This window comes from Choristoneura fumiferana, chromosome Z (assembly GCF_025370935.1).
Source record: "Choristoneura fumiferana chromosome Z, NRCan_CFum_1, whole genome shotgun sequence".
In the NCBI taxonomy this organism is placed as follows: domain Eukaryota; kingdom Metazoa; phylum Arthropoda; class Insecta; order Lepidoptera; family Tortricidae; genus Choristoneura; species Choristoneura fumiferana.
In genome coordinates, this window is record NC_133472.1 from 26,701,024 (window position 1) to 26,713,254 (window position 12,231).

Sequence of the window (12,231 nt, forward strand, 5' to 3'; positions counted from 1 at the left end):
CATACGACCCTTAGTTTGAGAGGCCGTTTGTGAAACCACTAGGCTACACTGATTTTTTTATTTGAATTGTAAACATTTTGAATGCTGTTTTCCTAGTGTTCTAGTAAGAAAGTTGTGCGAAGCCTTACTGGATACATTAACTTGCAAGACGCGTGGTACACACCCGTCGCAGGATCATGTCGGACTAGCTAAAATTGCAAAGAAATCCCACTTGCCGCCGCCGGCCCCACACGCCCGCCTAATTGCGGCTTGAGTGTCGATTTATTTGTGAATCATGTTTTCTTTATAAACACTAGAGTAACTAAGGATTTTGGGAAAAAGGGCCGGGCCGGAATGCCCTAGTAAAAATAAAATCGTCCCTAGCAGATTATGAAATATTTTTTACAACGTGTCAGTCTTAGTACTTATTTAATTTAATAAATTTCACTGAATGTTAAGCCAATTGCGGCGTACAGTTCGCAAACAAATAAAATTAGTTTTTTTTTACATGCAATTAAGATAATTTCAAGAAATAATATAAGTTTGTTGTAGTACACAATGCAGAATATATTTAAAACGAATATTTTTTTCACCACTGCCTCAAACAGGCAGGTTTTGCGATGAGAAATCAGCGAGAAAAAACGCATTTTGCTCACTCCGTGAGACAAAGTAACATTTTTTTTTTAAATGCTGAGTACAGTGTTGGGTCTACTCACTGAATTCCAAATTTTTGAACTTTACTTTGATCTGTCATTTCACTTCAACACGAAAAAAGCGAGAGATAGGATCAAATGTGTTGATTACGATTTTAATATAAATTATTGATATTAAAAATATATCGATAGATACCTAATAAATTTCATGACAACGAAATATTTCCAAAATGTAAATTATCCCGATCTTTTAATAAAGTATGCAACCTCGTTGCACGAAAGCCGCTTTTCTTTTTTTTATAAAATAATCCCGTATACTGCCTCTACAGTTGGAATAAATATTTGTTAAATTGAATGAATTTGAAATTGAATTGAATTGAATGTTTATGTAATAGAAATCTTAATAATATTCATATAAGTTTAATAACATTTATAAAAAATTATATGTTTATTGTTCAACCTTTTTAATGACCCCCAAGATGAGGCTTCTTGCAGTATTAAAAAAAAGTGTGACATATAGCACAAGAAGGTCTAAGCCCAAATTACAATGCATGTTATGAGTATGAGATTTGTATTGTATCTACTAAGCACTTTTTTATGGTTTTAAATGTGATTATTATATTTGTTTCTTAATAATCGGATTATATAAAAAAAATTGTGTTTGTTTTATAAACAGGAAGGTATATGGGGTTTTACTTTTATGTTACATTTAAATGATGTTCTCGCTGCTGAGGTGAAAAATTGTATGTGTCACACGAGACCAAAGTTTTTTTGCGTCTCGTGTATTTGAATCCCTTGCTGCTCAGGATTCTAACCTAGAATCACTCGCTGACGCTCGTGATTCAATTATAGAACCCTTCGCTTACTCGGGATTCAAAATCAACACTCGCAACAAAAAACAACTTTGCTCTCTTGTTGCACAAAAAACTATTTATTCTGTTACATTTTTTTGCCATAACTCACTTTTTCAAATATAAAACATCTATCACAGTGTAAGTAAGGTTTCGTACTAGAATACTGCGAATAATCAATAAGTATAACAATTTATTTAGATCACTATTACTCGAAAAAATATGCATAAAAAGAGTTTTTGCTCAGAATTTCCCAGACATTGGCTTAGCTTGTGTAGGGACACACACACCTTGATTCTAACTAAAGTTAGCATTTTAAGGTTTGATGCCCCACAGTATGCAAATAAAATGTTTTCCAAATCTTCTTATCTTCTTCTTCGTATTTAAGAGTTACAATCTTATCAGTGTAGCCGATGAATTGCTCTCCACATCTCTCTAATCAAAGTGCCTCCTTAACCTCCGTATACGACGCCAATCCTGGACCTAGCTCTTTTTCGCTTCCTTTCCACTTTTCCTTCTAAGATGACATTTATGAACTCATCATGTCGTATAAGATGACCAATAATTTTGTCTCTCCGATTTTTTATTGTTTCCATTAATGTTCTCTTCTCTTCCACTCTTTCCAAAATCTCTTCTTCAGTGACTTTCTATATCCAACTTATTTTCTCCATTCTTCGCCAGCAACACATTTCAAATGCTTCTAAATTTTGCTTATCCCTTTGTGTCCTGGTCCAGGTCTCACACCCATATAACTTATATGATATAAGACTAATGACTCATATAAGACAGGGTCATGGTGTCCAACAATGAAACTCAGGTACACAGTGAAACAATGCGATATTTCTAAAGTGCCACGTTGCCTGATCGTGCACTATATCGCGTAAGGACACACTCGAGAACCCCCCACTGTACTCCAGTTTGCATCGGCGTCACGTGGAGGAACACGTGTCTACGGAGCTTTTTCAGTGTTATCGGCACAAAGTAAATATTTTTAGCATTTTTGGAGATTTTCATTAAATTATGGTTAGAAATTCAATATATTCGATACTTTCTTAATATTAAACATATTTCGTAGGTAATCGTGGACTAGATCACGTGTTAAACACAATTTAGCAGGCAAAAATTCAAGGTTAATATTAAATACCTTAGGTAGTCAACAATGAAACATTTACGCATGGGAAATTTAATGAGGCTGATTAAAGTTAAAGTAATTAAAACTGTTTTGATTATATTTGTGCATTTACATACATATGTATTACATAAATGCGTCTTAAAATTATGAAACTGATTATATTATTTTTCACGTGTCATTGTTAAATATGGTAATGTCTCATTCTGTACGCCACTGTGGACACAGTGAAACATTTACTATTTTTTATTTTTATTTTTTTGATGACTTACTACACATTCCTATAGAATTCTGTATATTATGTCATCCGAAACCCAATAAAATTACCTAAGTACTGTAAAAAAGTCAGACTTCTAAGATTCTGAATTTTATGTGTTTCATTGTTGGATACTTGACCCTACTCCAGATAAATGCTTTGATAATTTTTTTCTTAGGAAATATTTCATGTGAGTAAGTATTTATTTGCCAAACCTATTCTTGCTTTTATATCTGGTGCGCATCTTGAATCTGTCGTAATGATCTGTCGTACCACCGTACAACATCTGGTAGTATGGTGTACTGTTGTGTGCTCTGTTGTTTTATTAGACTAGCATCTGGTAGTATGGTGTACGGTTGTTTGCTCTGAAGATGAGCTCTGGTTGAGTTCGAAACGCGTCAGTGTATTGCGGTGGTGGTGATAAATGGGAGGTTCTTTATTGGATGGCATAAAATTATTTGTAATATTATTGTTACGGATAATTGCTTTTAGCCGAATTAGCGATGCGCATACTTATCATTGCGCATATTTTTTTACGCATAAAATTAAAAAGCATAAATACAGAAAGCATCATCTTCATGAAGACTGACGTCAAATGGCATAAATTCAAAAAGTCATAATAGTAAATTTGCATCATTACAAAGTGCATAACCACAATCACTAGCCTGATGCACTACGAGAAAAGGTTAGTTTTGTGTTAATATATATTTAGGAACTAAGGCGGCGAGGTCGACGCTATTTCTGCGTTGCTTGGGCGCTTCGCACCTGGATATCATACTAACCTAACCTAACCTAATGTACCTAACGTGATCTAACCTAACCTAATATTTTGTTGTTCATTTATAAAAAATATAATAATATTTATAAAAAATAACAAATAATCAATTGCCCAAACTATAATATGCATAATGTTTATTAGTCCAACTGAAATTATTCTAATCGCTTAATATGCCAAAAAAGTAGTAGGCCAAAGTATTACTATGCGACAGTACTATTATGCCAATACAAATTATGCCAAATCAATTACTAATGCGAAACAATAATAGTCTAAAAAAATTATGCGATTGAAGGGGATCCCTTAATGGTATTGTGGGTTTTGTGTTTGTTCTTACAGTGTGGAGGTGGAAGAACTGCATGATCCGCATATCTTGCATAAACTTAGCTATCATAAGGTCGCAGGTGAGCAAAGAAATTCTTTTAGTTCATTGTTATGGACCTTCGCAAAGTAACGCCTGATTATAATCTGGATAGGATTTTTTTAGTCAACCCACTTGCAATATAATATATTAAAATATATATAGTAGTTAATTTAATATAAAATGTTTTTCATCCATTAACCAGTCCGGTGAAGGTCGTGTTATACTTGGATCTTACACTATAAGGTTCATAAAACTAAAAATAGTGAGGACCTACCATATAAAGATAATAAAAAAAATCTACAACTGTCTTCTAATTTTAAGAACTTATATTTAACGGGTTACAAAGCTACCTATTCAAATAACTTAAAAAAAATTGCCAGCACTGATGATAATTGATTATCCAATTAGAACCCCATTTTAATAATAAATTAAAAATAAAAGTTTCAAATTTTCATTTATTTTTTATCAAACAGTAAACATGAGACCGGCACGTTGGAGCTGCTGCTTATGTTCTGCGTTGTTTATAGGCGTAATATTAAATCAGGCAATGACGTAACTTAACACATCATTTGTTCGCTGAGATTTGATTATTAGGTATGCGATAAATTTTGGTAACAATTTATTAAATTTGGCTAATCTTTTAGGTACTAACTTAATTTGGTTTTTGAACTAGAATTGGCTGTTATGCACCCTTATATTTCAGAATTATGGGTTCGATTCCCAGCGCTGGTCTCTTTTTCTGGTTTTTCTGTGCATCCATGCCTCAGTTTGTATTTTCGATAGAATTAAAGTAACTTTGGCTAAGATCTACGGCCCTTTGTGGGATTTCATGTGACTCGACCGTTGTTCTTATAAACTGAAACAATAAAATTAACAAAAAAGTAAAACCGACTATAAAACCCATGAAAATATTTTTCTAGCACTAGGCACCTACTAGCTCGAAGTCGGTGTCTCAGCACGGCCCAGCAAGATGGATTGAAACCCATAGTATGTAGGTGAGGTACACGACTATTGTTCCATTCCTGCTGGCTCGTGCTGAGGCACCGACTTCGAGCTAGTAGGTACCTAGTGCTAGAAAAATATTTTCAAGGGTTTTATAGTCGGTTCCATTTTTTGTTATTTTTTTGGAGTCGGTTTTACTTTTTTCTTAAAAATTTTCTTTATTTCTCACTTTTTAGTGAATCGTAGCCAAAGTACATCTCACAACGATTTCATGAAGCCCAAACACGGCTTAGTTACGTTGGTTTATAATAGAGTTCCGTTGCCTACCTTCCGGCTTCAGCATCAGATCAGTTCGAAAGAATCATTAACTTAAAGCTCCTTCTTAGTCGCTGATCGTTTATAGACGAGTGAGTATTACTTAGCTTTGAAGAGTTCCATTGGTCATCTACGGTCTTCTTCATCAGCTCCAGTTTATCAAATGATACTTTCTGAATGTAAATGCTTATATTATACTAAAAATGCCAAAATCGCCAGGTGTGCCTATAAAATTTGAGGTTTGCCCTCGATTTCCCTAGGATCCCATCATCAGATCTTGACTTGGTGACAATGGGACCAGCTCAGAAGAGTACCCTTTCGAATAAAAAAATAATTTTAAAAATCGGTCCACAATTGACTGAGTAATCGGCGAACATACATAAAAAAAAACACAAACATTGGAACATAGAACCTCCTCCTTTTTTGAAGTCGGTTAAAAACAGGAAGTAGAACCAACGGTGACTCCTACATACATTAGTTTCAACGGCACAAGTTACACGACACTTTTTTAGGGTTCCGGAGCCAAAATGGCAAAAACGGAACCCTTATAGTTTCGCCATGTCTGTCTGTCTGTCTGTCCGTCCGCGGCTTTGCTCAGGGACTATCAATGCTAGAAAGCTGTAATTTTGCACGGATATATAGGCAAACTATGCCGACAAAATAGTAAAATTAAAAATTAAAAAAATTTTTTTGGGTACCTCCCATAGACTTTTTTGTTAAAATGGTGGTAATTTTTTTTTCTCATCCAACCCTATAGTGTGGGGTATCGTTGGATAGGTCTTTTAAAGCCATTAGGGGTTTGCTGCGACGACTTTTCGATTCAGTGATATGTTTGCGAAATATTCAACTTGAAAGTGAAAATTTTTATTAAAATCGAGTGTCCCCCCCTCTAAAATTTAAACCGGTGGGTGGAAAAAAAAAAAAAAAAATCAGGATGGTAGTAAGTATATCAAACTTTCAAAGAAAACTATAACGGTTAAGTTTGCTTGAGAATTATTAGTAGTTTATGAGTAAATAGCAGCCTAAGGTATAAAATATACCTAAACTTGGATGATTGCGTATAAAATACGAAATCCTTAGAAAAATATTACTTAATTTTTTCGTAATGGCTACGTAACCCTATTTTGGGCGTGTCCGACACGCTCTTGGCCGGTTTTTATATCTTTGCTTAGCTTGTTATGAGATTTCAATACTTTTTGATAGGCAAGTATATCATTTCAGTCGATATTTGGCACGTTTTTGCAGGAGTTTTTGTTGGAATTGTATTTTATAATCCAGCCATGATTAGTTTATCAACATTTATACCATATGTAATTAATTATCTACCTTAATGTTTTATAGCTTCGATGGATTCTTGCAGTCCCTTTATTTGTTAGAGGTTTCATTCATTAACCACTATAGTATGTCAGTAATTACTTATTCATTTACTAAGTCAACAGGCACGTAGAGGTCTGTTGATCTAGTCTTATTTTCGTTACGTTACGAGTATCCGCGCCAAAAGAGGCAGCCAAATCGTTATAAGGGCGTGGCATGTTCGCTGCCTTCGGCCAATCGCTAAACTCTTATTAAGAACGTACCTATACATAGTATTATCTACTAGTACATAAGGATAAGACAATTCTAAATTGACTGACCCGTATTTCACAAATGCATGACAGCACAATAAAATACAATAAGTAACGTTCACTAGTGAACTTCGATGGCATGCTGTAAACACTTAATTGGGTATGTTCACCTACGTATATACCTTAATTGGGTATGTTCGCGTACGTATAGTGCCTACGTGTTCAACTACCTATAATATATTAGAATTTTCAGAATTCTGTCGGAATACTTATTCTTGGTTACATTTTCCAAGGCTAAAATCGGTAAATAAATATCTAGAATATTTAAGTTACTCCTAGTAAAACTGACATTTCGGCTTGTTTGCGCGGGCCAGCCAGGGTTAACTAAATAACTGCTAAATCAGTTGCAAGTAGTGTCAAAATACGTATGGAACTAATATCCATAACTCAGAGTTACTGTTGTTCCTAGACCGATCAAGCAGCCTCTGGTGTTGGTAACATTTCAACGGTTAAAAAAATTATAAATGCGTTTAACTACTTGAGTTACTAGAAAACAATAAGACATTATAGTTACCTGTGCATTTAATAGATATACTTTTGAAAAGCTATAAGTATATGATTTTAATATTCACAATAAATCAAATTAAATATTATATTTTTAATTTTCAGGCATCTACTGAAGATATCTATTGGGAGGGCGAGGAAGAGGCCTCTAACGAGTTCCTTGAAGTAAGAGAGCATGAGAGCAGCCTTACATCACATTTGAATCGGATAAAGAGGGACTTTAGTGATATCTGGTGTAAGTTACTATTAACAATGGTATGTCTACCCCGATGTCCAAAACGTGTAATGTGAAACAAAATACCTAAAACTGCTTTTAAATTAATCTGATACTAACGGAAAACGGAAACTACCATATAGGTGTTGATCTTCAAGAAAATATTTTTTATAGAAAAATGTATCTTCGTCTACTTCAATTTTTACAGCTTCGAGAGTCCATAGCTATGGAACATTTTCTTGAAGATCAACAACATGAAGATCAACACCTATAGGGTAGTTTCCGTTTTCCGTTAGTATCAGATTAATTAAAAGCAGTTTGAGGTATTTTGTTTTCAAGTAACAGTAACAATAACTCCAACCCAAGTAACAGTAGCAGTTCACAGTTAAGTAAATATTTATTCAAACTTAATAGATTCCTATCCATTCCTGAAGAAATCTGCTGTCACGTATATAGGGGTATGGGACCTTAAAAGAGATTCGAGAAATTATTATAGGTACGTTTCCGGACTAAAAAGGCAGCATCATCCAATTGGTTGAAAATCATTGGTCCACTAAGTACTGTTCACTTTTTCAAATTTCCTCTTTTATAATGAGTTTTTTTTTAATTGAGGATGTTATACCGGGTGTGGCCTATAATACGAGCAAATAATTAAAACATAGATCGTACTCGTCAGACTGAACGACATTAGTTCAGCGACTTTTAAAAATAGTTGAATATTTACAATTTCCCTTTTTCATACATATTAAATAGTGTTTTACCTACGCAACCGACGTTGCCTGTCATGCTACAAACATCAAACATTTTGCTTTTCATTGCTTCTTCGAATAAACGGTAAAGTGTAATAGATGTCGTTCAGTTTGACGAGTACGATTTATGTTTTACTTATTTGCTCCTTTTAAGGGCCACATGATTCTTTTTCGACATGAGATACGCGACAGAAGATGATAGTCAAGTGGTTAAAGAACCTGACAATGAAGCTTGAGGTCCCGGGTACGATCTCCGGTCGGGGCAGATATTTGTATGAATAACGCGAATGTTTGCTCTCGGTTCTTGGAAGTTTAATATGTATTTAAATATGCATAGTACCCATAGTACAAGCTTTGTTTAGTTTGGGACTAGATCAATGGTGTCATTCGTCCCATGATGTTTATGATATTTAATATGCTATCTATTAGGTTAAAAGGATTCTGTTCACTTTTCCAGCTTCGTTCTTTACGTCGACGACTCCGGCGCCGGAGAACTACGAAAGCGCTACCAACGAACAACCCGACGAAGAGATTGTGTAAGTATTTCATTCGTTTTCATTAGTTCAAACATTTTTAAGAATAAAGTTAAATTAAAATTACTAATAATGGAATTTATAGCGATAAAGGAACCCTTGCAACTTTTAAGATTTCTGGCATTTAATTTTGTCCCATAGTATGTGTCTGGTAACTACTGTTATGTCAGCGCCAAAAAATTTACTTTGCATTCGTAAAACTTGGATATCTATGGCGTTGGCTTTACATAGGTGGCTCTAGGTATCAAGGTACAAAAATTTATGATGATTGAAATTGATAGAAGACCTTTTTAAATGCCCAATAAAGACGTAACCGGGCAGTATTATGTATGATCTGGGGGCCGTCGAAGCAGTTCAGGCCATTTTTGATCCCCCTATAACTTCGTTGTGGATAAAACTAGAAGCCTGAATTTTCAGTAACCAAAAATGCATTACATAAAACACGGTATATTTCAAATTTCATTCAATTTGAACCAGTAGTTTAAGAATTATAATTAGTCAAAGTTTCTTAATTTTGTCACATACTTACTGACTGACTGACCGATTATCAAAACTCCAAGGCACTCCTTACAGACATAGAAGCTTATAATTTAGAATACATTAGATTAAGTGTTTAGTGTATAAATCAAGGAAAAACTAAAATATTATATTATTACACCAACTGCATAAATAACTTTGTAATACCATATAAATATATTTGTAAATTATGTATAATACATTAAAATGGAATAATAGGTGTAGATAGGTACCTAGATATAATTATGTTAAGTAAGTAAGGTAACTTGTAAAATGGTCAATGGAATGAAAATGCAAGAATGTCTGAATGAAGGTCTTGTGAAGTTGTATGAAGAAGTACCTAGGACTAACAAAAAAAAAAATACCATCAAAAACATAACTTGTAAAAAAACTAGGTCTCGCAACTCAGTTCTTCTACCATAAAAAGTAATACTAAGTCGGTTATAATTTATTTAGTCCCTACTTAAGGGTCCTTCTGTCTTAAGTTTACTACGTAAATAGCTAACCTAACAACATCTTATAGTGACCATATCAATTTTAATTAACAAAAAAATTAAACCGCCGAAAAAACGGAAAAGCAAAAAATAAAAAAAACATTTTTTTTTTATTTAGCCTTAATCTAGGTACTAGTTTGAAGTCGGTGCCTTAGCACGAGCCAAGAGGAGTGATAGAAGCCCATCAGGTAGACGACTATCGGTCCACTCCTGATGGCTAGTCCTAAAGCACCGACTTCAAAGTACCTAGGTTAGGGCTAAATAAAAAAAAGGTTTATTATTTTTTTCTTTTCCGTGTTTTCAGCGGTTTTTTTTCTTTAAAAGATTTTATTTTATACTTTTTTCCCAGCCATGGGTTTTTTTTCCAAATTTATATAATACCAACTTCAAGGTATAATACCCTTATAAAAAAAGAATTATCAAAATCGGACTACTCTGTAAAAAGTTATGCCTGGTCATACATTACAATCAGTGACTGAACAATCAATCATCCCTTGTTTTTGTCTAGGCTTTTAAAGCCTTTTGCTTGTTGATTCCTTGTATTTTATGTACATTTTTATAGTTATATAATACAATGCAGAATAAAACACTCTCGTGCAAAGGTCACACACATTCATAAAGAACTTTGTCGCTCTTTATATGTATACGTATCTATATACAATTGCATGTACTAATTTACTGTGACTATTAAAAGGTTCTCTTTGACGATTTGTCTTAACTTTTTCTTTATGGTTTAGTAAAGCATGTTTTCGATTTTACTATTAGATTCTTAGCAGCGAATTGAATCTTGTTCAGTCTGGGGGCACGATAGTGCCCCCGCCAAGTTGAGCAAAACAAAAACAAAGGCACGGCCGTACCATAATTTTCTCGAAGCCATTCTGGCTATTTTCAACATCCTGTAATTTGCAATTACCTGATTTTAAACTTTAATTATTACTTAAAGATAGAAGTCTGAATATGGTAGTGAAGTGTGTAAACCAATTAAATAGTTTCAATTCAGATACGAAATAAAATTTTATATACATCATCTAATAATATTATGCTTTGAGGAATGATAACCGAGTTTCAGTAAGATCGTTGGAATCGGCTATACGAGTATAAGTAGAAACCTGTGATAGTTTTTCTCTAAAGTTTTTTTTATACCATCATGTTTTTTTATCAGAGTTTTTACATGATTGTAACAAAAATTAGCATTTTAAAGCTTAAGATTTTGCCAATAGATAAGATAACTTAATCGAAAATCGTTTTAACAAACCTGCAATATGTTCAAAAGACTTATCCACACTATGCAGTAAGACGAGAATAAAACTCAAATTATTATTAAGTATGTGATTGACGATATACTTGTTAAAATTAAAGTTTTTAAGCAATAACAGTTTCTATGATAGGGCGGGTGAACGGATGGACTAACTTTCCGAAACTTTAGTTCCTAAATATTTCTTCCAATCTCCGCACTCCTTGCCGATTTTATATGTAGGTACGTACTATACGAGAAGTCGTCAGTAATTAAGTTTAGTTCTTAGAGGTAAACTACGAATTAGGTACGAAAGTAATCGATGTTAAAGGAGATGAATAATAAAATGACGTATGTTTCAGAGACGACAAGGACGACGATGCCGATGCGGACGGGTCAGGCTTGCCAAGCGTGGTGGACGTGGAGCCTAGAGAAAGTAAATATTTTATACCTATAATAAGCTAAATTAATAGCTTTATTCTTAGATATCTTCATCACATTTCACTTGGCACCGGGCAGGATCGGATCGGGACAGATATAAGTACTATACCTACTTATAGATATCATCATCATCATCCCAGCCTATACATGTTCTACTGCTGGGCACAGGCCTCCTCTCACAATGAGAGGGCTTGGGCCGTAGTTCCCACGCGGGCCCAGTGCGGATTGGGAAGTTCACACACACCATTGAATTGCTTCGCTGGTTTTGTGCAGGTTTCCTCACGATGTTTTCCTTCACCGTAAAGCTCGTGGTAAATTTCAAATGTGAATTCGCACATGAATTTCGAAAAACTCAGAGGTGCAAGCTGGGGCTTGAACCCACGATCCTCTGCTTGAGAGGCGATAGGTCAAACCACTAGGCCTCCACGGCTTCTTATCTTATAGATATACTTATGAAAAATACGAATGTTTTGTTATCGAGTTTTGAATGTTTACTTAAGTATCCGAGTAGGTATGATATAAACAAGTAAGTATACAAGTATAAGTTATTCGATGCCTAGGTCAAATAGTGTCAGTTAGGTATTCATGAATAAATTACAGTATAATTAATACATATTACTAAATGTAGTACCAAAATTAATGACTCTAAGACGAATC

The 12,231-nt window shown here is 34.2% G+C and overlaps 1 protein-coding gene across 1 annotated transcript in view; it reads left to right on the forward strand.

Annotated features, from left to right (window-relative positions):
- The window catches only part of LOC141432877 (basement membrane-specific heparan sulfate proteoglycan core protein-like), a 240,521-nt gene that overhangs the window by 67,718 nt on the left and 160,572 nt on the right, over positions 1-12,231 (forward strand). The window contains exons 2-4 of the mRNA XM_074094693.1: positions 7,499-7,628; positions 8,814-8,892; positions 11,496-11,569. Of these exons, the coding sequence (XP_073950794.1) occupies positions 7,499-7,628; positions 8,814-8,892; positions 11,496-11,569 (283 nt within the window). The remainder of the gene's footprint in view (positions 1-7,498; positions 7,629-8,813; positions 8,893-11,495; positions 11,570-12,231) is intronic.